Source organism: Crinia signifera, chromosome 12 (assembly GCF_055691185.1).
Source record: "Crinia signifera chromosome 12, ASM5569118v1, whole genome shotgun sequence".
NCBI classification, from domain to species: Eukaryota; Metazoa; Chordata; class Amphibia; order Anura; family Myobatrachidae; genus Crinia; species Crinia signifera.
This window is the reverse complement of record NC_139228.1, coordinates 40,806,921-40,833,233: the sequence shown is the minus strand read 5'-3', so window position 1 is coordinate 40,833,233 and position 26,313 is coordinate 40,806,921. Positions and strand designations below refer to the sequence as shown.

At 45.4% G+C, this 26,313-nt stretch overlaps 1 protein-coding gene across 1 annotated transcript in view; it reads left to right on the top strand.

The window, feature by feature from the left end:
- Positions 1-24,150, top strand: part of PRKCH (protein kinase C eta) — a 185,796-nt gene extending 161,646 nt beyond the window's left edge. Inside the window, exons 11-14 of the mRNA XM_083166713.1 lie at positions 7,979-8,117; positions 9,136-9,324; positions 20,686-20,829; positions 22,081-24,150. Of these exons, the coding sequence (XP_083022839.1) occupies positions 7,979-8,117; positions 9,136-9,324; positions 20,686-20,829; positions 22,081-22,260 (652 nt within the window). The 3' untranslated portion in view covers positions 22,261-24,150. The remainder of the gene's footprint in view (positions 1-7,978; positions 8,118-9,135; positions 9,325-20,685; positions 20,830-22,080) is intronic.
- The last annotated feature ends 2,163 nt before the right edge of the window (positions 24,151-26,313 follow it).

The window sequence follows — 26,313 nt, the reverse complement described above, 5'->3', positions numbered from 1 at the left end:
CAGCGGGAGCCCAAGCATCTCCTGTTCTTGCAGTTACTGCTTTGCTTTTCCGTCCTCTGGCTCACACAAGGGACTGGGAAACATACAGAGAAGGGAGGGGGCAGGCAGGGGGACATACAGTCAATGGGGGCAGAGTGGGGGACATACAGTGAAGGAGGGTCAGGCTGGGGGACATACAGTGAATGAAGGCAGTGATGGACATTCATTGAAAGGGGGGCAGGCTGTGGAATATAGTGAATGGGAGTCATACAGTGAATGGGGGCAGATTGGGGGACATACAGTGAAGGAGGGTCAGGCTTTGGGACATACAGTGAATGGGAGGGTCAGTCTTTGGGACATACAGTGACTGGAGGCAATGATGGACATTCAGAGAAGGGGGACAGGCTGGGGGACAGAGTGTATGGGTGCAGAGTGGGGAACATACAGTGAATGGTGTACATACAGTGAAGGAGGAGCAGGCTGGGGGACATACAGAGAAATATGGTCAGGCAGGGGAATATACAGTGAAGGGGGCAGAGTGGAGGACATACAGTGAATGGGGGCAGGCTGGAGGAAATACAGAGAAGGGGGGCAGTCTAGGGAATATACAGTGAAGGGGCAGGCTGGGGGACATTAAGTGAATCTGATGCGATTAATGATTCAAAGAATGTCAGGCTGAATGGTCGGCCCCTCACATTTTCACCTCACCAAAACTGGCCCTCGTCGCAAAAAGTTTGGACACCCCTGGACTAATATATTCAATTGCTGTGCAATCTTTGCTAACTCTGTACTATTTACACACAATTCATACTATCTACATTCAATCTGCACTATAGTCATTACTGCACTGTCTTATTTGGCTTTTTTATTTCAGCTGAATGGGAGCGCGCATCGGCGTCGAATCAGGATTGAAAGCAAAAAGACATGTTCGATCTCCATTCGACGTCTATGCAATACCGATTCGATTTTAACTATATAGTAAAACTTGAAGGGTAAATTACAGTACATCAGGTGTACACAATATTAGTGTTAGTACACAATGGGCGGGAGCTTGTTTTCGGCAAGGATTGCCGAAAACAAGCCATCCTCACCACTTAACCCCACGCCGGCCACTGGCCCTACTCAACGTTCCGGGGGGCTCCTCACAGTCAGAGGATGGCGAGGATTCCCCCAAATGGTGAGGTTCGCCACTAATGCAGCAAGCCTGCTGCATTTAGCCAAGAGCCTCGCCATTTTGCTAGCCACACCCGCAGTTACCACCTCGCTGCAAAAACCCAGTGAGGTGGAAATGGCGAGTGCGGGGGGTCATTTGAATACTGACCCGCGAGCTGTGACGGTGAGGTTTCAGCACTGCTTGCCAGCACAGCTCGCTAAAGAGCATTTGAATATACCCCAGTGTGTACAGAGTCTATTTTTCCAGTTTGTAATCTTTAACTTTGGAGAGCAGAGAATGTTATTTAGCCAAACAGTCTGCATATAATAATTGCTGCAACCAGCTTGATCAAGTCAGAGCTGCCAACCTGCTCAGGATTTGCAGCCTCAGGCTAATAGTCTCGACATTCTCTGCATATCATGCCTGCTGAAATACGTAAAATGTTTCCACCCCACACGTATGCTTTTATACAGATTATTATTTTGAACATTTTAAAAATCAAGTAAACTGATGTTTATTTATGTATTTATTTACAGTTTCTTATATAGCGCAGCAGATTCTGTTTCGCTTTACAATTGTAGACCGTGATAGAACAAACGGTAAAAACAGACAGACCTGGAGGTAGGAGGGCTCTGCTGCAAGCTTAGGGGGTTATTCAATCACCACCGCTGTTTCTGATGGGGGAAATAGCTGGGGTCACCTATTCAATGCTGTTGTACCCGACAGCATTGAAGAGGTATCTTTGCAGAAAGGACTCGACTTTGGCAAAAACGGCCATGGATTGTTGAGATCACAGCTGGATCTCGACAATCCATGGCCGTTTTTGCTGACACAACCCCCTTTTTGCCGATCGACAGGTGGGACATTGAAACCTACCTGCCGGTAAACTGGCAAGTGGAACAAAAATGGACCAGGCCCTGACTGTTCGGGCGTACCGATAGTCGGGACCAGGGAATACCCCCCTTAAAATCTATAGGATGTTTGCACATTAATATATTTTAAGCCACTTTCCAACATTAATATCTGAATATCATTCCATATGCAGGAGGCGGGGACCCGCTCATTAAATATTTACTGCGCTGGGTCCCGCTCTTAGATATGCACAGAGCCGGACCAGCTTGAGCTCACTACTGCCTGGGTCCTAAATACCGTTTCAGACCCGTTCAGACTGCAAAAAAATGGGTCTGAAACTGCTTTTTTACAGTTTTGAAATACAAATTTTTTTTTTTAAACGGTAAATTCACTCTGGACCTTTCAGACCGCACATATTTCCGTTTTGAAACGGTAAAAAAAATACTGGGTAATAAGTGCGGTCTGAAAGGGTCATTAGTTTGTCTCCTAGATGCATAAGCTCCAAACGGGTTTACTAGTGTGGTATATACTGTACTACATGCACCGATCCTCTTACAATGAACATTCTGATTAGCGGGATAAGGAAATTTTGATGGTTCCCAACCTGTTTTGCAAATCAGCTCATATCGCACCTTCTAGTTGAACATTTCAGGACATGCCAGAGTTAAAGTATAGAATAAAATATATATATAAGTCTGAAAAAGTACATATTAATGCTAAAGTAGAATAAAGACCTAAATAATATGACATGTTATTTTTTGCATTGTTTTTTTGTTCCTGTGATTTGTTGATTGCTGTTAACCGGCTTGTGTTAGCTCCTTGAGATTCCTGAGGAATGTGATCTGTGGATGCTGAGAGCTATATTTAGAACTGTTACATAACCATGTAATACGCTTCAAATCCAGATCCGATGCCTGTGTGTGTAATACTTACTTAGCTAAACTTACAGATTCCATTGTATCCTACATTCCATTCAGAAAATCACAAGCAGACTGCAGAAATATGGCAGGACCCCTTGCTGAGTAAGCTCACTCACTTGGTACTGTATATAGAACTTTGTATTATATAGCAGCACACACCTGTATCCGTGTGCTGATTGGGCGCCTCTGGGTACTCTTTACCTAGAAGGGCGCCCACGATTTTGATCTTGGGCATCGTAAGGGGAAAAAATTGCGTCGGTCGCATCGCATGCGACCAAAAAATCGCATGCGATGCGACCGACGCGATTACCGTGATTTCCCGAAGCGTGGCGAGCGCAGCGAGCACCGCGAGGGGACGCGGACACCTTCACAGGTATACGCGTCCCCTCGCGGGCTTCACAGGTGTCCGCGTCCCCTCGCGGGGCTCGCCGCGCTTTGGGCTCGGTGGCTCGCTGCACTCGCCACACTTTCTATTCTCAACTCCACGCCGATGTGGATAGTGGGGGTATGAAAAGGTCGTAGGACGCGTACCGCCGCCGCTCGCCACATTGATCGTGGGGTGGCGTTAACAATTGGGGGGGGCCATTTCACACTTCAGGGTGGCTATTTGGCCTCTGTGGGCCTTTTAACATTGTTCCCTATGGAAAATCGGGTCAATTGGGACATTTAACATTGTTCCCTATGGGAAATCGCGGTGGTCGCATCGCATGCGATTTTTTGGTACATGCGATGGCCGCGATGGGCGCCCTTCTAGGTAAAGAGTACCCTTCTCTGCTTCCTTACATATAGAGGGGGAGAGTAGGGGCATGTCAATTTTAACCAAGTACAGTGAGGAAATAATTGCGGAAAAGACAGAACCGTGCAGAGACGTGTATACTGCCAGTAGCTGTTTACCTGAGAGCAGTGCCAGATTAAGCCTTCGGGGGGCCCAGGGCACTTTAGACAGGGGGGCCCCCTTGCACTTGTCATTACTGGCCGCAAACTGCATGGGGGAATATTACACTGTCAAAACACAGAGTAAAGGCAGTATAAACTTGGTCAATGGGTAACTTCAGGGGATATATATATATATATATATATATATATATATACATACATACATCATACATACATACCACATGAAAAGCCTGTGTTTGTCCCTCTGCACCTTACTCTGTAGGAGACCTCACAGTCCCAGTGCTGCCTCTGATTAAAAACCCTCCCATGACTAGGCTGCTTTTGCTGTTATCCATGGGCCTGAGAAGCATGTAATGAGCTCCACCAATCAGAGCTCAGCACAAACGTCTCAGCCTCTGGTGCAAAGTGTCATGGGACTTAGTCAACTCCCAGTAATGCACTGCACACTTGGCTCCCGATGCTCAGCACCATTAATCATTGTCACATTGGCAGATAGGTGAAGCTGCAGCACTGCCCCACTCCCATGCACAAAACCTTTAGCTAAAAGAAAAATGAAAAATACATGCCCACAGGGGGCCCCTAGCTAGAGGGGGGCCCAGGGGCACTGACCCCTTGTGCCCCCATTATAATCCGGCCCTGCCTGAGAGCACCTTAAGGATGGTGTAAGTACACGATGATGGTGATCAGCAGTAGTTCGTTTGTTCCAACTGACCTACTGTAGACTAAACTCTGAAGTTGCTTTCTGCATTGATCATATTTATATGCAGTGGCAAACGCAGGAATTCTAGAGAGGGGATTCCAAATGCAGTTTACATTCTCCCACTCTGCGGAACATTGGAGCAAGTGCGAGAGTCAGGGGAAATGGTAGAAGAACCGAGTAATGACACCGGAAATTAATGTACACTTTGATGGATACTGCATTTAAATAATATATAAGTGGTCAGGAAAAGTACTGTAATTTTTAGGCACATAGTTCCTACTTCCCATCCAGGCAGGGAGACAGCTTATCACCTGCCTGATTACAGTATTTGTTCTGCATACCGTTTCAGAGCCGTTCACACTACACACTGGATCGGCTCTGAAACGGATAGGACACTGCTTTTAACCCGTTTTGAATTACCGGTTTTCTTAAACCGGTAAATTCAGCACGAACCGTTTACATTACAGCTAGAACCGTTTTAAAGCTGTAATGTGAAAGGGGTTTGAACATCCCACAAACCCTCCCAGGAAATGGTGCGGGAGTCTTCTCCATTGGGACCAAAGTTAATACCGTATTGCCCAGTCAGCCTTCTCCCTGTGATCCCCGCCCATATCACATCATTCTGCTTGCCCTGCCCCCTGCTTTCCCCAAGGTGGCTGCCCCTTCCCTAAAAGTAGGCAACCCTGCATTAGTCTTGCTGTCTTTGAAGCATTATTACCCCCTATCCCTGTGTCCATAGGTTTCTATTATAGTATTAACCCTCCGACAGACACATATTAAGACATCTTGTGGCCCTAGATAAGATACAGGCCAGGGCCCCCTCCCTTACTATACTTTTTCTTTAGTAATAAAGCTTGTGCTGTTTGCATTAATACATCTGGAATTTTCATCTTGATGAATTGGATCCATAATGTGTCAGTAGGTTCCGATTCTGTCCCCCATCAAAAATGATGAAAGTCTTAAATCACAAAGCTCTGGATGTACAACGCTTGCATCTGTGATTCAATACATCCCGCCTCTTATCTGGTAACGCTGGTACAATATGTACTTAGAAATGCAATTAAATTTGCAAAGGTCAGCTCTCCCAATAAGAACTGTCCTCTGCAATGAAAGGACTTCTGGGTTTTAAGAATCAAATGATCCAAAAGCATGTATCCAGGAGAGTGCTGCATATTAATAGTCTGTGATGGTGAGCAGGGGGCTGGCAAGATCCAAAGTCCAAGCACTTTTCTTCTGCCTAGTCAACTGGGGAACTACATATCTTATACTGATCAGCCGTCAGAAGAGAGCTCCGGTAACAGAGAGCCTATTATAACTCTCCTGGTTCTCTATAACGAACTAGCCTGGTTTTTTTTTCTTTATGCTGGTGTGAAAAACCATCTCATTGCATGATGCAGCAGTTTCATTGAACACATATATGCCATGCTGCAAAGGAAAATATGATTGATGAGAAAGTGGTGAGGCGTGAAAGCGATTTTCCTGGAATGCGGTTTATGGACAGAAAAAGATTCCTTTGTGCTTGTTTCCAAGGTCAGAGCTGCAATCCAATCGCAGTGCCTCAAGTCTTGAGCCCCTGGGTTTATGTCTGGGATGTATGCCCAATATCCCAGTGACCACAGAGCAGAATACCTCAGACTGACTAGAAGCCATTATTCAGGATGAGAAATGTCACATAACTCCCTAGAAGCTCTGTAAAGTGCTCCTCCAGCCTACTGCTGTGAGTGCCAGCCGAGGCTTTTAACCCTTTCCGGCTAACAGGGCTTATTGTCGCACTCCATAGCCTCTTATTGCATTCATGTAAGCATAGAAAGTTCATTAACTGTACTTCGATTTCAGGCGAAGAAATTGCATAACATCCACAAATACACTTGTGACATGTATACAGTAAACCAGAGGCGTAACTCTGGGAGGCAATGGAGTCATCTGCCGCTGGGCTCCTGCTCCCAAGGGGGCACCTCTCCTCCCCAGCAAATTTAAATCCGTTCATTGAAAGCCTTCAATATCGCAATATACTTATATATATATAGTAGGCCCATAGACATCACTCTCTCTTTATTTGAAACATAACCTACATAACATACATGCATACGTGTATTTATATAAGAAGCTGTGTGTGTGTGTGTGGGGGGGGGGTTTGGGGGCACCAATATTTATCTTGCCTCCGGGCAACTACTACCGGGTTAATTCTGTAACTACTATACAATGTAAAAATAGGCTCTGACAGTCTTGCAATGACTAGCTCCCAAATCCAACCCAAAGATGTCTCCTGTGCTTCACCTTTTCTCTGGAACATCCTCCCACTCTCTATCAGGAATTCTCCCAGTTTCTATGCCCTAGAAACAAATAATTTTACCCAACTCAACCTAAATTCCTCCTCTCCGCCCAATTCATACTAGAGGATATTGTGAAAGATATCGCTTAGAAAGGGGCTTCTGAGAGATAACGTTCGCAATATCGTCAAGTCTGTACACTCAATACAGTTAACGATACGCACCACCACACCCCTTAATTATGATTCATGTGTACGGAACATACAGGTCGATTCGGCTATATAGCCAAAGACCCGCATGTTCAGTGGGTCATGTGACGTCACATATACCAATATCATTCAGTGTGTATGCACAATGGCCCACATTCCAATTGTTCGCATGGGGTACCGATGTTTTTTTACTTTGATGAGCATAATGATTTATGCGAATGGCTACGGCGACTTGCATAGTCACCGAGACGATCACACGGACCGGTGCGTTCCAGAGGCATGTGGCGGCCGGGCAGGTGTCACCAGTGGAAATGCCCAGTGTCCCCATGAAACGCTGGGCGTTTCCATGGTATTGTGGGCAGGACAAGGTGTGCCGGGAGTGGGCGGCTGACACCAGCCGGCCGCCTTGTCTTCAGCTGGAAGCCCACAAATATAAACCAGTCTCCATTCGTCAGGCGACCATTGAATAATTTCTCCAGCAGCGGGCACATGCGAGGAGATGTGTCTTTGTGACACATCCCCTTGCATGGTTGCAAAGAGAAACAATGGAGGGGGAGGGGGGGCGGAGATTCACCGGGGCAGCGTCATAAGGACTCAGTAAGCTGCAAGTTTTTTCGCAGCTTACCGAGTCAATCAGAGTCACCACCCCCAATATTGGGAAGCATGGCTGATAATTATATTGGCTGCGGCCCCTATCGTTTAGTGTGCATGGGGCTTAAGAGTGTCAGACTCTGTTCCCTGTCCCTTATTGTATCCAGCTATTGCCCCGCTCTAGCATATAAACTCTTGTGATCCGGCACTCCTGCTATCTTCTGATTTACAATTGTATTTGTAAACCTGCCTATACACTGTTCTGTAGATCACTCATGTACTAGGTCATTTTAATATATGTTCCAACCATTATGGATGGTGCTACGGAGCCCATGTGGCGGCATCTAGGTAAATAGAATACAATTATTAATGGATGTAATAACCATTTTGGTTTTCTTTCATTGCAGAGATCTGAAGCTGGACAATGTTTTGCTCGATCACGAAGGTCATTGCAAACTGGCTGACTTTGGGATGTGCAAAGAGGGGATTCGTGAAGGATGTACAACGTCGACGTTCTGCGGGACACCTGATTACATTGCACCAGAGGTAGCATTCATTTTCCTCTTTTTTTCCCTTCTATATATGAATGTCATGGATTCAGCTGCAATATGATGAGTCACATGAGCCCAGCTGTAGGCTCAGCACAGTGTGAGGGCTATGAAGGGTCCTGCTGCTGCCTGCCACCACTGGGCCAGTCCCCATGTAAGTGCAGTTAGTGTTTTCATTGAAGAACACCATCCCAGGATTAAAAAAGCCTCGGGATTGACATGTTTACATGCAATACATACCTCATTCCTTCTGTAACCAGTTCAATACCCAAGATAATATCCTCAAGCCCATTATAGATTGCACTATGACCACCATTGGCTGCCCAATGCTCTACATTCAAAGTTCTCAGCCTTCACCTGATGCTTGTCTGTTGCTGGTCATTCAGTATTAATGAGAGCCAACTGTATGATCATCTCCGATGTTGTTTCTCCTGTGTATAGAAAACACAAATTTCATGAAGTTGTCCTTTAGTAGCTCGGCCACATGCCTGGATCATCAGTGGGCAATTTAGGCCAATAACCATTGGGGTTGTTTTACCAATTGAGAAGAAAGGGGTCTAAATCGGTGTGTTACATATGGCCCTATGGGGTCTTAACCTGGCTGTGCCCTAGCATAATAGTATAAACCAGGGATCCTCAAACTGTTCTGCTCTGGGACCCCATCAGACAATAAAAATAATGACAGGACCCCAGCAAGTTACTGCTGAAGGCCATCACATCACACATGTGTAGTCAGCAGACAGCACATACATGGCAGCATTGTGGAGGCACAAAGTGATGGGAGGAGTCTAAAATAACAGACAATTCATCAGACTTTTCAGACTCCTTGAATCATTGACTGGTATTAGAAAAGTCATCAGCCTGATGGTCAGCAACATGGAGCAGCGACCCCATGCTAAGAAGGTCGGGACCCACAGTTTGAGAACCGCTGGTATAAACTAATAACACAAAGTGAAGGAGCTTGGTCCTCCAACAGCTATACATTGATGAATATGTTTTTTTATTTTTGTATAAAGATCTTACAAGAGATGCTGTACGGACCTCCAGTGGACTGGTGGGCCATGGGGGTTCTTCTTTATGAGATGCTTTGTGGTCATGCCCCCTTTGAAGCAGAGAACGAGGATGATCTTTTTGAAGCAATCTTGAATGATGAAGTTGCATATCCGGCGTGGCTCTCCCAGGATGCCACGGGAATTCTTCAGGCTGTAAGTGTCTTTGTAATGTCTCCCATAATGTCTTGCTCATGAGCCACCTAGCATGACGAAAATCTGCTCTATTGATGTAGTAATTCAACATATGCACTAGTTTTACAAATTTTTGAAACTTTTCACTGTTATTTGTGTTTAGATATGTTAAATGTTCGTATATTTGTATTTGATGCAACAATTAAAAAGATGTAAAAGTATATTACATTTTAAACACATGAAGCGGTATGCAATTGTTGTTCACCAGCATTTCAGCTCGCTATCCCCAGGGGTAGTAAGGTGAAATGCGAGAATGCATGGCTAAACCAGACCATAATGTGCGCAAAATATGTAAAATAATACTTCTGCTATATATTGCCCGAAAATCTCCCATCATTTTAGACAGGAGATCGGGCGTGAAATAACAATTGAATACCACATTATATGTTGTATAAAAACTACACAGCAAGAATATTCCTGTTTAGTGTATGCCAACATTTCATTCTCTGATGTTCTTGGACAAAGAAGTACCTGTTTAGATACTGTCTTAAGTAGTGTAATGCAAGTGTCACACATTGGCCGCATGTAATTCATCTGCACAAATGTCCCACCTCTAATTGAAGTCGTTAATGCAGTTAAATAGTAATTAGGTAGAATAATAACTTGTCATGAATTGGTGGAAGGTAGAATTGTACATGCGAAGCCCCAGTGGTGTAAGTTCGTCCCAATTGCCCGGAGGCAAGATAAATATTGGTGGTCCCCCCCCACACACACACACACACCTTACATACAGTAAATATATATGTATGTATATTATGTTTAAAAATAAAGAAACTGTGACTTCTATGGTCCTGCTGTGAGGGGGAGTCAGCCACGGAAGTGATATCAATGGCTTTCAATTAACTGACTCAAACTTGCAGGGTAGGAGAGGTGCCCCCTTGGGAGCAGGAGCCTAGCGCCAGATGACTCCATTGCCTTCCAGAGTTCTACCTCTGCGAAGCCCATAATCTCAGTACTAAGAAGTCCACCATAACTACCTTGGTACCCCCACTTCACTCATCCCAAATGACCCCACATATCGCAATTTACTGCTCAGGATTTCTATAAAACTGGAATAATCTCATTAAGGGCCAGATGCACTAAACTTCAAAAGTGCTAAAATGAGAGTGATAAACAGCCAGCCAATCAGCTCCTACGTGCCATGTCACAGTCGGTGTTCCAAAAATGTCAGGTAGGAGCTGATTGGTTGGTTTTTTAGCACTCTCCATTTTAGCACTTTTGAAGCTTAGTGCATCTGGCCCCAATTCTTTTACAAATGGTCACTGTACTTTTTTTTTTTATGCAAAAACCAAACTAGATGTTCTGTACATATTTTTAAAATGTTATTATTTAAAATTTGTATTCAGCTGAGAAAAACATGAAAGAAAGGATTTACATTAAACGCTGGTATATTAATAGTTCTTTCAGATACGGGGGTAAATGTAATAACCTGTGAACTGCAGGCATCCATGGTTCCGTGCAAGTCTGCCCAATGTTCTATAGTAACAATCATTAAAGTCAAAACCAGGTAATTTATGTTAAAACATTGGGCAGACAGTTATGGAACCCACATGTTTGCAAGCGCTTACATTTACCCCTTTTGTCTCTGTCTGGATATAGCCGCTTACTTGAGCTCTAAAGGACAACAGTTCCACAAAGAAGCACAGCTACATGGTTTAGTGTGCATTTAATGTAAATCCCCACTCCCATTATTCCCTAATCCCTGTGCAGTCTAGAGATGCAGCTATGCACATGCAGAGTAATGATGAGAACACATATTATTATATAAATATGTACAGTATAATAATCTCATTCATCTCCCTGCAGGGAGATCCCACAATTAACTGTATGGAAAAGAAAGTTATGACACAAGACGACTGTGTCTTTAATATTTTACTTTGATCTCCTTGTAGTAGAGTGGGCCTGGCTCTCTTTATATTTCTTGTTTTGGGAACCAGATACCAGATTTATTTTCTGGTATATGCTCCTAATTCAGGGATGGGGAACCTTTGGATCTCCAGCTGTTACTGAACTACACATCCCAGCATGCACTTCTACAGATTTGCTATTTGGCCATGCTAAAATTGTAGCAAAGCATTCTGGGATGTGTAGTTCAACAACAGCTGGAGGGTTGAAGGGTCCCCTTCCCTGTCCTAACTATTTATTTTAAAATATTTGTGATTATTGACAATGTATTTATATATATATATATATATATATATATATATATTTTTTTTTTTTATGAAATGTATGTAATTTTCCCATCCTGTTGCTTAGTCTAGCAGACTTCCTGTGGGAGCAAACCATACAATTGAACTTTCCATTCCACTAGCCTGGGAAGGGTGTTACTACTGTAGTTGCTTCTTAGGCAGCAAGACCATGATACTCGTTAATGTACTTTCAACAAGGCGTTACCATGTAAGAGAAGGATATGTAGTCAGAATGCATTTTCTGCACATAGGGGGGGGGGCAGATGTATTAAGCCTTAACAAGAGATAAAAGCAAGGGTGATAAGGAGAGATAAACGTCCAGCCAATCAGCTCCTTACTGACTTTTTTTTCAAACACAGGCTGTAACATGGCAATTAGCAGGTGATTGGCTGGGTGTTTATATCTCCTTATCACCCTTGCTTTTATCTCTTGTTAAGGCTTAATACATCTGCCCCAGGGTAATATTCAGACCGGATCGTTTGGATCTGAATTCTCTACCTCGGCTGATGATGAGGGTTTGCTCATGTGCAAGGCCCCGGAGTGAATGCCTTCGGTGAGTTTTACACTTGCTGGGGCATTTGCGCAATGGTGGTCAGGAAGGAGGCTGGCCCCCAATTCGGCATATAGCAGCCATCTGCAAAGTAAGTATAGATATACATTCCAGCAGAGGCTGGAAAAATATTTTTTTTTCTCCATGCAGTCGCATGCGAGCGGATGTGTAAGTGTACAAGGGTGTGCGTTCGGTGGCGCACTATTTACCTGCTCATTAGGCAGTGAATATTTGCAGGTCTGAATCAGGCTCATGGTTGCCTACCATCCTGCAGGAGGCTCCTGTTTCAGTCATAAATCTCCCGCTGCCCTGCATTGACCTAATCTCCCAGATTCTTCAGATTCTGCCAGTGGTGCCATTAAGGAGTTTCTTTACAGTATTTTGCTGTAATCACTAAAGGCCCCCATACACTAGCCGATTTTGGTCAGATTTCAGCCAGATCAGACGGATCTGGCAGAAATCGGACCAAAATCGGCTAGTTTGGATGTCCCCTCAGATCCGATGCGCGGTCCCGTGCGCATCGGATCTGCGTCGGGTGGTCGGACCTGCTGCACGTCCGACCACCCGACTTGGGACCTAGTGGGGCGGCGCGGCGGTGGAGGGAGCAGGGGGGGCTGGGGACGCGACGCGGCTGCGGGGGACACAGGCGGCATAGAGCCGGATAGGGGAAGCCGGCCGGGAGCTGTCAGTAATGAATAAAAAAAAAAAGCCCATACAATGAATGGGCGGCCTGTGATTGGCTGAGCGCTCTCTCAGCCAGTCAGCAATTGGCTGAGAGAGCGCTCAGCAGCCAATCACAGGCTGCCCATTCATTGTATGGGCTTTTTTTTTTTTATTCATTACTGACAGCTCCCGGCCGGCTTCCCCTGCCTGGCTCTATGCCGCCTGTGTCCCCCGCAGCGTCCCCAGCCCCCCTGCACCGCCTTGCCGCACAGACGCTGGGGGACAGCGTCCCCAGCAGCGGGGGACACAGACGCTGTCCCCCGCAGCGTCCCCAGCAGCGGGGGACACAGAGTCCCCAGCCCCCCTGCTCCCTCTACCGCACAGACGCTGGGGAACAGCGTCCCCAGCAGCGGGGGACACAGACGCTGTCCCCCGCAGCGGGGGACACAGAGTCCCCAGCCCCCCTGCTCCCTCTACCGCACAGACGCTGGGGAACAGCGTCCCCAGCAGTGGGGGACACAGACGCTGTCCCCCGCAGCGTCCCCAGCAGCGGGGGACACAGAGTCCCCTGCTCCCACCTCTGTAGCCCCCCCCCCCTGCTCCCCGGGTTTTTTACATGTGATAAATCGAGACGATTTATCACATGTAAAAAATGGCACATCAAGTGCCAGTCTAATCAAGCTCCCCCGGGGAGCAGCCGGGGAAGCTCAGGGGGAAGTCGGGGGCGACTTGTCCTAAGGACAAGTCGCCCTAGTGTATGGGGGCCTTAAGATTAGCTGTAGCTGTTCATGTCTGGAGTGTCTGCTATAGACTCTCATTATCCCCCTTGGGGGAAGTTGACAGGAGAGACGGCAGCACATGATCACACAGCCTTTCATTTGCTCCCAAAATTTCCACATTTTCATTCCAACCAGCCAGATTGGAAAAATAATCTTCTAGTGTGGATGGGCCTCTAGCCTTTACTAAAGGTGTTGGTGCCTTTACTAGTGATGATAGCTGCCTTCATGGCTGGGGACATTATTGCAGAAGGCTCATAATATGGAAAGTTGCTTAGGATTTAAGCCCCATACACACTACACTATTTTTTTCAATAAAGATATCGGTTAGCAGGGCCCTTCTGAGCGAAATCATCATCTGTGCAATCTGACTATATGATCAGCGACTGCATTGCCAAGGGGGGACCCGGTGAGGTCATATCGATAGCTCAGTGTGTATGCACTATCTTCGTTTGCCAGTGGTACAGGCAGTGACGCTAGTCAGCTAGAGTGTACAGGGCTTTACCAGCGGCGTAACTTCATTAAAGTTGCCCAGAGGCAAGATAGATTTTGCGACACCCCCCACCCAGATCAGGCATCTGCTGAGGAAAGTAGATGTGTATCCACCACAACCCGACCTCCACCCTCCCTGCGCGCAGGCGATTGCTGAGTAACAAAAGACATCCCCTACACAGGGAGCTCCTCACAACGTCCAGCACACAGACACAGGTGCTGAGGGTGGTTTGTGATGGATGCATGTAAGTAGCTTGTGTTAAGCTCAGCTGGGCAGGAAGCAGAGGACCGTACCGGGGGAGGGTTTAAAACAGAATAGGCGGAGACACCAGCACTCTCTGCCCCACAGCAGCTGCAGCAGTGGTGGTGCCGCCAATCCCCTGTTTAATACTTCTCTCCTCTAGCTCAGACAATGGCCAAAGTGGGGGCATTGTGTGCCTGGACAATGGAGCGTAGAAGTGGTGCCCCCTTCAGGACTTGGTGCCCAGCAGCGGGAGCCTCCATTGTCTCTGGGTGTACCACCACTAGGCTTTAGAATCACTGTAGCTGTCTGGTATTACAACCATTTACGTGAGACTCTTCTTTGATAAAGTACAGAACCAATAAGATACAAACACAGTAATATTACATTGGCGTTTTGGACTGGGAAATAGAAGATTTGTCTCCAGGCAATTGCTGAGCATTGAAGATTATACTAAATATAAAATAATAAATATATTAAAAATTATATTATAAATATATTATATTCAAGGTCATTGACTCGTGTTTAGATTGTAGGTTCTGGTTACAGTAATTATGGTACTTACCCAGATACACAGCACATACAAAAGCTGCACTACTGCTCAGGTTGTGCCATAAATATCCACTTTCTTCAATTTCGGGAACTATTTGTAAATCTGTCCCTTGCTTTCCCCACCTGCCGAATCTGTAACAGAGCTCGTATTCACCACTCAGCGGTGGAATGTCTGCTCTGGAGACAGGTCAGTGCAAACTCACATAGCATCAGACAGACATGAATAAGATGAACTAACTAGCCATCCTGGTTTTATGTGGCTGGGCACACAGTAATAAAATTCATGGCTTGAATATAGCACAGTCAGCATAATTGGGATCTTTTTAAATGAATCAACTCTTCCCATCCTGAAAATGATAGAGAGGATACACAAGCCTGGACATGCAGCCCAGTGGCGTAGCTACACATGTGGCAGACCCTGCGGTGGCTTGGGGGAGCAGCACCAGCAGTCTGTGGTGGGCGCCGCTGGCTGAACTGACAGGTGACCCAGGCAGCAGTGAGCCCTGAGCTGGTCCCGTCCTGTACATATCTAATGAGTGGGGACCAAGTGCAGTGCATATTGAATGAGTGGGTCCCTGCCCCGTGCATATGTAACTACTTTTTTGGGCAGGGAGGAGAAACATTTCTAGCTACGCCATTGATGCAGCCTCATCATTTCTATCTGTTTAGTAGAAACTTGAGGCACTCTTGTTTTCTAGCAGTTTTCTGCTAAACAGGAGGCACAGGTTCTTCTATAGACATAGGCCCCTATACAAGACTGCACATGATGCATACCTCCCAACATCTGTGTCTTGCTAAAAAGTGGAATACTCATAGAAAAGAATATGGTTAAGCCAAATTACAGAATTCTTACTTGGTATTACTCAGCAATACTACATGTAACAAATAAATTGGTCATCATCACAATATACGTCTATTTCAAATACTTTTGCTGACCTAATTTAAACTTTTCCTGGGAAATTCATACATACAAGGTACTGGGAGTTACATGCAGCTTACATGAGTGGTACTGTACTCTGTACCACCAAGCCACCTCCCTGCCCACTCCTCCATTCTGTCCTGCTGTGTGCAGCATCCCTCCCGCAGCCGCGTACTTACCTAACGGCGGGTCCTCCTCTCTCACTCTCGCATTGAAGGATGGCGGAAACCAGACAGGGGAATTATAGTTATTTTGTTGACAACAGTAATGCTACTTTCAGACCGCATAACTGGCTTTGACCCTGTATTTGGAAAGGTTTCCAAAAACGGGTCTGCCAGGTAAAACCCCTTTCACACTGCATCTCTTAAACGGTATATTACCATTTGCACCGTTTTTTTTACCTGGCAGACCCGTTTTTGGAAACTTTTAAAATACAGGGTCCAAGCCAAGTGTGGTCTTAGGCAGCCCCCCCCCCCCCCCCCCCCCCCCCACATGGACAGCCAGCCGGCATGCCTCGCTCTGGACAGGGGAGCCGGGATCAGATGCTGCTGAGGACAGGGGAGCCGGGATCAGATGCTGCAGGGGAGACGAGACCCCGGTTCCGAGGGTGATGATATGGGCTGCACCTTCACATGTTTCTCCAGCCCACACATTGCCACCTCTGTTCCCCTGCTCCTATTTGGGGAGACCCGATGTACAGTGGCTGCTCTGCGGTTGGCAGCGCTAGCAGGGGGACACTGGGGACCAATATACAGGTATCTCCTTGCTTCCGATATGGGTGATCATTCCCCCCCCCCCGGAGCTCCCGCTGCCCGAACTCCACTGCTGAAGGTAGCGACTGCCCCTCTCCGGGACCTGCAGCCTGACTATGAGAGCGGTGAGCAGGCTGCAGGTACACCGCCTGGGACAGGACAGACTGCCGCTCCCACCCGTCCCCGCTCACCTCCTTGGCTCCCTGCCGGCGGTAGCTACAGGTGGATTTCCACGGTGGTCCCGCAATGAAGTTGTCCATTCAGCCCCCCCCCCCCCCGCCTGCTGCAGTGCCGAGTACAGTGACCCACACGCAGAGCACCCACAGGTACCCGTCCGGTCATTGCCCATCAAGCGCCCTCACACCGATCTGGGGGGCGGCGGCATGCTGGGCACGGTGCGTGGAAACTTCGCCTGATTCCCTGTGCTGCCCGGGGGGAGTACCGTTTTAGACCCGTTCAGACAACAAAAAAAATGGGTAGGACCCTACTTTTTTACAGTTTCCAAAAAACATTGGATTTTTTTGAAACGGTAAAATCACTCTGCACCTTTCAGACCGCACCAGTGGCGTAACTCCCGGAGGCAATGGAGACATTTTTTTTTTTTTATCAGCATACAATTAGTTGCAAATAAACCTCAAAAATAGCCCCACAGCACCTGCAGATGTCTAATGCTGTACACAGGATTTTTTTTCTTGGAAGGCTTCCTCCCTGCGCCGCACTGTGACCCGGCGCTTCCTTCCTGCGCTCACTGTGACCCGGCGCTTCCTCCGCGCCACGTGATGTCACAACCCTTCCGCCCACCTCCTCTGCTGCAGAAGTCTCTCTCGACGCAATGTCCCAAGCCAGGGGCAGGCAAAGGTTCAGGAGCTTCGTGACAGCATCCGCCCCGACTGACTTTTATTACAATGGATTGGCAGCCTAGAGTAGTGTCAGTCGCTATGAGGTTCCCCACACTACGCACATATTGGCCCGGCCTGCACACTCTACCACTACCTGGCCAGCAGCAGCAGGGCAAAGCAGTGCCGTGATTGGCAGGTGTAAAGGAAGCGGGGCCAAAAAATATGCACCATCACTAGATTTTAGGTAAAATATGCAATAACTAGTAAAATATGCAAATACATAAGCAAGTGCATATAATCCTGTCTTTACAAATCAAGCTCACAGTACATTGATCTACAGTATTTATCTGCCTGTTTTCTCAAACTGCAAGCCATGTGGAATTCAGGAAACCCTTCTTTAGTTGTTAATGCATCCAATGGTTTTCTACTCTTATGGGATGGAGGGAGTAGTATGAATAGAGGAAGGAAATGTTAAACATAAACATTTCATCTTCGACGACAATGAAGTAATGGAAGTTACAGACTTTATTGCAATGTATATGCAGGATATACTGATAACAATTGTCACATCTTTAAGAGTTAATTTTGTAATTACAGTGATAAATTGCTGCTAGCTGGCGGTGATCTAGAAGTTATATTAGGAAATGTCTGCAATGGTTTAGTTCTGCAATGGAAAATCTATTTCTCCAGGAGTAATAGTAGCAGGTGGCCAGGCTTGAATTAAATTGAGTCATTTGTTAGAATATTATAAATGGAGCCAATCACCTGACAGCTAATATCCTTAAGATAAGGTCAGCTACAGTAAGAGCTGCAGCTGTTGGGCAGATCTCATTGCTTGGAGTAGCAGGAGCCGGTACAGTAGGTTACTGGATCACTGCCTGGGGGATCCGTGACGCTGGAAAGAAACTGTTAGGGCGGTATTCAATGAGCCTGATTCGCCATGTTTTTATGGCGAATTTGTGCTGTTTGGCGAATTTTGGACTAAAACGGTGAATCCCCCTATTCAATGACCACATGGCGAATACATTTTAAGGTTTTTTTCGCCATGATTCACCGAGTAGCAATCGCTATCTTTTTATGGAGAAGTGGAATGTGAACTTTTAAATAAAAGTGTTTTGTTTTTTACATTTGGTGTCAAAAAATCAGGAATTTTATTCTGAGGAGGGGCGTGCTACTTTTATTCATGTGCTGTAAGCACATGAATATATATTTAATTAAAAAAAATATATATATATTTTTTTTTTTACACAGCAGCCAGCAGGGGGCGCCGGAGCCGAGCCGCTCATTACATATTCATATATTCACTGCACCCGATCGTTACGATCGGGTATAGTGAATATACGGTCCCCTGCTGGCACCCCCGGGGGGCAGCCTGTGCTGCCTGGCACCCGGGGAGCCCACCTCCCCCCCCACAAACGTTCTGGGGCAGGCAGAGAGACTTCCATCTCTCTGCCTGCCACTGTCCTCAGGCTCCCTGCGGCATTCGCCGCAGGAGCTCATATTCGCCGGTCAGGGGCTCGCTGCCCCTGACTCGTTGAATACCGGAGCCGGCGAGGCTCCGGAACGTGGCGAATGTGCAGCGAATCCAAAAAAGGATTCGCTGCACCTCGCAGGTATTCTCATTGAATTCCGCCCTTAGTGTTTAATTCTAAGTGATAATTATACGTCATCACTTACATGTTATGTATGGAAGAATTTTCGGTACTTGTTTCCTAGCACGGCGCCCACGATTTGATCTTACTGCATCTTATACATCTCATCGCATCACATACAATATAGCGGGATGCAATGCGATGCGATTTTTAATTGTACAAGCACCCAGATGGGTGCTTACAATGTTAAATGCACCCCCATTGTCAATGCCACCCCCACTATCAATGCTAACCCGAAGTGTGTCGAGCGGCGGCGGTACGCGTCCTCCGACCTTTTCGTAACCACTCTATCCACGTCGGCGTGGAGTTGACTCTAGATAGTGTGGCGAGCCCGAAGCGTGGCGAGCAGACGCGGATGACTTAACATGTATTCCGCGTCCCCTCGCGGGGCTCGCTGCACTCGCCACGCTTCAGGCTCGGTGGTTTGCTGCGCTCGCCACACTATCTACAGTCAAGTCCACACCGACGTGTATAGTGGGGGTATGAAAAGGTCGCAGGACACGCTCGCCACGCTTCGGTTTGGCATTGATAGTGGGGGTGGTGTTGACAATGGGGGAGCATTTAACATTGTAAGCACCCATCTGTGTGCGATCGCACACATGCGATGCTGTGCGATATTTGATTGTACATTCCGGGTCATTTACCCGATTATCGCATCGCATACCTTATGTTATGGTATGCGATGGGCACCGAATTTTCTATTGTTCTTAAACCTTTTTAAAACTCCTATCTACCATGTTTAAATACAAATGACCCCCTTTATCTCTGTTCTTTCTAACAACTCCAAGCTTTATATGTTTTGCTGCTTGACATATTTACTGAACTGTCTTCTAATTCAATATCTACTACGCATAACAGACAGATTTAAAAGTGGAGCTTTTTTAAAAGCAGGTCATGTGACTGCAGTCAAAGGGGGTCCCGCACAAGAGGAAGAAATGTGCATAACTCCCAAATGTCCTCATATAGGCAGCACTGTCCAAATCTAAGTGTATCGTCCCTCCATCCTGACAGTTGGCACATTTGTCCCTGTTGCTGGAATGTTGGAAAGTACACCGACAGCTGGTCCATTATTAGGCAAATATTGGTGGGATATGAAAATGTAATTAGGCAGTTTTATGATTTATAAATAATAAAATTACTCTATATATAATTCAGACTAAAAAGTAGCTGTATGGGATACTGACGTACCGGAACAGATATTGCTGGTAATCAATATACAGTATATATGTAGGCGCAGTCTACTCTCTCAGTATGGGGCAGATGTATGTAAGCCTGATATAGAGATAGTGGAAGGTGATAACACACCAGCCAATCAGCTATGTTTGAAAAATGACAGCTAGGAGTTTATTGGCTGGGGCATTATCACCTTCCACTTTATCTCTTCACCAGGCCTACTTCATCTGCCCCAATGTTTGGTAGAGTCCTCCAAGCTTTGATTGGTCCACATCACAGTGAGTAAATGAGCAAGGCTGACCATCAGTGGGTTAAACTTTCAATTGTTACCCTGTGGAGGATTTGATACCATTGGTGTTATCCACCAATGGTATCATCTATGGTTAAATGCACTGATGGCCATCACTAGTTCCATCCCTGGGCAATGTATAGGGCAATGGGACGCGTAATATGTCACCATAAGCACATTACATCTGTTTGTATGTGTGTAAGTTTGCTGACTGTTTCCTGTCTTCTCTTGGTAGTTCATGAAGAAAAAGCCCAGTAAACGACTCGGCAGCCTGGCTCTAGGGGGGGAGAAAGCCATCATATGGCACCCATTTTTCAAAGATATTAATTGGGATCAGCTAAACAAAAAAGAAATCGAGCCTCCGTTTAGACCTCGGATTGTAAGTATTTAACCACCTTCTCTGTGACTACTGTTTAATTGCAATTATTGTTAATCAACGTCCATTTTGCAAATCTATTATGCAGAACAAAATGCTTTACCTGTAAAGTACAGACTATAACATAACTTTGTAATAACCAAATGAAGATATGCCTGTTTAAAATGCATGTAATAAATATCCCAAACATCAGAGATAGTCATTCCAGGACTGGGGGCCTACAGTATATGTTACTGAGGCGGCACGCCTAAAGGTGTGCCTAGAACTGATCAGTTCTAGGCTGCCCCTTCTCTGCTGCTGGTCCCCTCCTGTAACTGCCATATGCCAGGTACGCATGACACCCACTCACTGGTGCTCTGCTGTGCAGCACAATAATGCACTGATATACCTCCCCAACCACCTGGCGATCAGGACAGTACAGTCCTAATTGTGCCAATTGTGACACATGACAGAGCCTTCAGAAAGTGACTGTCCTGCCAATATCTGAATGTCTGGGGAGTAATGCTGCTATGTGAATACACGTATGTACATAATACCGGTTAATGCATGAGCTGTGCTGCCATCACTTATAACTGAATTTTAGGCGTAGATTCACTGAAGCATTTGAAAGGTATGGCTGTAGTGATACCCATAGCAATCAATCAGGTTTTAGTCATTTATCTAGTACATTGGAGAAAATTGGTAAAATTCCAATGTTCAAGACTAATCAACAATTACCAGAAACATTTCTGCACAAGGAGGTCATCCCAGATACTTCAAGCAAAGGTTCACATACTTTTGACACTGACAGATAAGTGATATAGGGGCATATGTATTAAGCCTTAACAAGAGATAAATGCAAGGGTGATAAGGAGAGATAAACGTCCAGCCAATCACATCCTAACTGACTTTTTTCAAACACAGCCTGTAACATGGCAGTTGGCAGGTGATTGGCTGGATGTTTATCTCTCCTTAGCACCCTTGGATTTATCTCTTGTTAAAAGCTTAATACATCTGCCCCATTGGGTCATTTTCCACATTCAAAAATGAACACGTCTAATTTATTTGTCTAATTTGTTTTATTTGGGTCGCTGAGGTAGTTTTAGGCCAAATTTTACCAGAAATAAAGAAATTCTAAAAAGTTTACAAACTTTGAAACCCCACTTTATTTTTATATATCTATTTGAACTTTTTTAAATTAATTCATTTGGATTAATACAAAAACAGTGGTCAATGATCTGACTGGCAGCTCATCTTTTTCTTTTTTATACACAGAAAACCAGAGAGGATGTGAGCAACTTTGACCCTGAGTTCATTAAGGAGGAAGCCGTGTTAACCCCCATTGATGAGAGGCTTCTCCCCATGATTAATCAGGACGAGTTCAGAAACTTCTCTTACACTGCTCCAGAACCTATGAACATTTCACAGGATGGAAATGCCCGGATGTTGCAATAAGACCAGGCGCTGATGAGTAAAATATGACAGTAGCAGAGAACAGAGGAGAACGCTTATGTCTTTGTTGGCATAATGCATTCCTGCACTCAGAAGTTGAATTATTTATAGTGCTGGTACTGTATTGCCTTGTTCTGTAGTTTAAGCATCTATTGATGTTGGAAAGTGGAAGGTTCCAGCGTTGACACATTAAAGACTGTGATAGAGGATTTCTCAAGAATTGAACTTCACAATCTTGCTGTCTCCAGCTTGCAATCTGCCTCCAAATCTGTACCAAACTAGCAAGACGGCTAAAGAAGATCCGTGCTTCCGGCTGAAACTTCAGTCTCTATGTGGAACTGCATCCGTGCTAGATCAAACTATAGTGCTCGGTCAGATGTCAAAGTGGTTCGTCTCCAAGAAAGACACCTGATATTTGGGACGGAGAATGTAAAGGGCTTTTTAAACAGAACTAGTCAATTTTCATCCCATAGTAATTCTGTTATGCAACTTATAGATGCGGATGTGGCCACAGGAATTTGCAGTATACGTTGATGAACCTGAAGTTACAGGTCACAAAGAAGCTAAGCCATACTCAATGAGACAATGATATAGTGATACCACTGTTACCAGCTGATTGGACCATAGTTACAGCCAGTTGTTATTATGGAAAGTGTCAAAGCTGGAGAAGCAGCTTTCTTCCAGACAAAAATCTTCCACCACAAGGTAGCGAGTGTGAACTATGTGGTCATAAAAATATGCACCTATATGTTCACCTTTATGAGCACAAGACATGTGTGTGCAAAGATCAGTGTGCTGTTTTCCTATTCTGAAATGCTTCTTTCCAATTTTTTGTACGTTTTCTAGTAGTTTTACAAGAAACAAAACGGAATTCCCAGTTAGACATGCTGGTATTTAAGGCAGTGGTTCCCAAACTGCGTTCCTAGGCGCCCTGGAGTGCCACAAGTCTATTGTAGGGGTGCACGTGTTGGAGGTCCAGGACCTATTAAATATATTTATAGACAAAACCAGTGCTTGTAGCTGCCATTCATAAAGATGTGTACAATCAGAAGCACAATCACCTGAAAGGGCCATCTTAACACTCAGGGCTCAATGGGCAACTGCCCAAGGGCCCCCAAGTTCTGGGGCCTTCGAGACAGGGCAGATCCAGTTGTGGGCATCTGCCTCCTGAGCTTCATTGGAGGCAGTATAGAATGCTGCCTGGTGCTAGTCATCAATCAGAGTTCAGCATTCTCTAGCTGCCTGCTGATTGGTGAATGGCTGGAGCTATCTGCCAATCAGAGTGCTGATAACCATTCCCTGTAGGAAACAAGTGGAGAGATGGGGCACCGGTCCACAGCAGGGGCATGTTATGATTTTTTTTATTTTGTTTACATATATTCCTGTAACTGGGTGTGAAGGGGCCCAAATGCATTGTTTTGCCCAGGGCATAATATATTTTTCCAAATTTTTGAATATAAAACTTTTATTCTAAGGGTGCCATGAAAAACTATGATGCTGATATTCTAGTGTACCCTAATTTAAGAAGGTTTGGGAACCACTGATTTAATGCCACCCATGACCAAACAACAGTGTGTAGCACAAGCACTAAGGAGTTAAAGTCTTCCCTAAACACACACTTGCTGTGGAGTCTTAAAATGATGGAGAACACTTGACTGTATACTTAAAATGTCATCACTCCAATACCCTCTTCCTTACAATAGGTAGGTTATTGGTCTGATGGTCCAGCAGTGTCGGTACATGCTGCCCCATCTGTAGCTGCAAGTCATTGACTTTGAAATGATAGTATAAATGCAATATGCCATTATGTATTTAGTATATATTTTCCTAAATGAAATGAATAATAACTTTTTAAACTTGTATCTGCTCTTTTTACTAAATATATAAATGTTATTGTTTTTATTTTTATCGCACTTCTGAAAAACCATTGGTGTAAAGGGATCCCCTAAGGACTGATAGCAACATCCACTCCCAGTACAAATGCTGTTGAAGTAGCACGCAAATCCCTAGGTCTTGACTCCTGAGGAAAGCTCATTAACAACCAGCTGTAACCGGTTCGGTATAATAGTATCCATAATACATAGAGTACCCGGTGAGATGACAAACCCTTTGTTCTACTAGTGAGAAGTGACTCAATAAAAAAAGTTGACGTCTCCAGACATTTTATAGTTTGTAGATAAATAATATAGCTTCCAGACGTGATTACTGCTGGTTTGTGTGACGATGAGGAATACGCTGGTCTGCTACAATGCTGCTTGGTTTGGCTGTAGTTCATATTGTACATTAGTATGACACAAGAAGTAACATTCAGCTTTAGGTTCCTCATAAAATTGGTAGTGTAAAGGCCCATATACACTGGGCGACTTTGAGCTGAAAGACGCTCCAAACAGCCTGTTTGAGCGGCTGTAATACCAGCAGATGAGCGGCGTTGAGAACGGCTTTGCATAGCACTGCGCTATGCAACGCCGTCCTCCCCCCTCCATCGGCGCCATTCAGGGGGAAAGCCACTCAGTGTGTATGCGCTGAGCGGCTTTTCCCACAGCGGTGATTGACATGTGGTAGCGTGCATGACTGCTCATCGCTGCCCCGAACACACTTGACGGCTTTCCAGCTGAAAGCAGCTCAGACGAGTAAACTGAGCTGCTTTCAGCCCAGTGTGTATGGACAATCTCATAAACAGATGGATTAGCAGAATGAGAGATTTTTACAGTTCTCTAGTTAGATTACAAATTACTTGTATTCTGTTTTGGACCTGTTGTATACAGAAGAATAATTAATAATACTATTGGAATTTGGGGCAGATTTATTAAGCCTGATGACGTTATAAATTGTCTGGTGATAACACACCAGCCAATCTGCTTCTAACTAACAAGTTAGAGACTGTGTTTGAAAAAAGACAGTTAGAAGCGGATCTGCATTTGCTGGTCTTCCATTTGTTTGTTTTTAATCAACTAAGTGGCCAAGTTAAATTAATTCATCACATTATATTTTTAGAGGACTATTCACATATTAGTATTGCAGGGAAATATAAACCAGTATGGGGTGAGTATAGGTCTACTATACCTTTTGCCTGTACGTATAGTACGCGTAAATACAGCAAGATCAGCCTACAAACTAAAGATATTGAATTAAATATATTTTTAAATCCTCCACAAATATTAATGGATGCTGCGCTCAATTACGATGCTCGGAGGCAATATAAATATTGGTGCCCCCCAAATAGCTCAATCAGTAAGGTGTCTGTCTCCAGTGAGACAGGTTGTGGGTTCTAATACAGGGTGTGACACATTAAAAAAATGGTTAGGAGAAGGAGTCAGCCACAGAAGCAATGTCAATGGCTTTCAATTAACGGTACTTGTGTATTTTGGCGGCGCCCATCGCATACCATAACGCATGCGATGCGACGCGATTTCGGTGGTTAGTGTACGATGGCATACAATTTTTAAATTGTATGCCATTGTACATGGCATACAATGCCATACGATGCGATGCGATTAAACATTGTATAAGCACCCTAATGGGTGCTTATACAATGTTAAGCACCCTAATGGGTGCTTACAATGTTAAATGCACCCTCACGCCACCCCCCCACTATAAACGTGAACCCGAAGTGTGGCGAGCGCAGCGAGCCCGCGAGGGGCGGCAGCGTGGAGTGGAGTGGAGTTGAGAATAGATTAGTGTGGCGAGGGGACGCGGATACCTGTGAAGCCCGCTAAGGGACGCGTTTACCTGTGAAGGTATCCGCGTCTCCTCGCGGGGCTCGCCACGCTTCGGGCTCGGTGGCTCGCTGCGCTCGCCACACTAATCTATTCTCAACTCCACGCCGACGTGGATAGTGGGGGTATGAAAAGGTCAAAACCCTTTAGGGTGCTTATACGATTTTTAATCGTATAGGGGGTCAATATCGCGTCGCATCGCATCGTATGCCATCGGGTGCATGGCATGCGATGCGATACATTCATCAGGCGATGTACATTGGGGGCGCCACAATAATACACAAGTACCTAATTAACTGATTCTAACTGGCAGGGAGGGAGAGGTGCCCTCTTGGGAGCA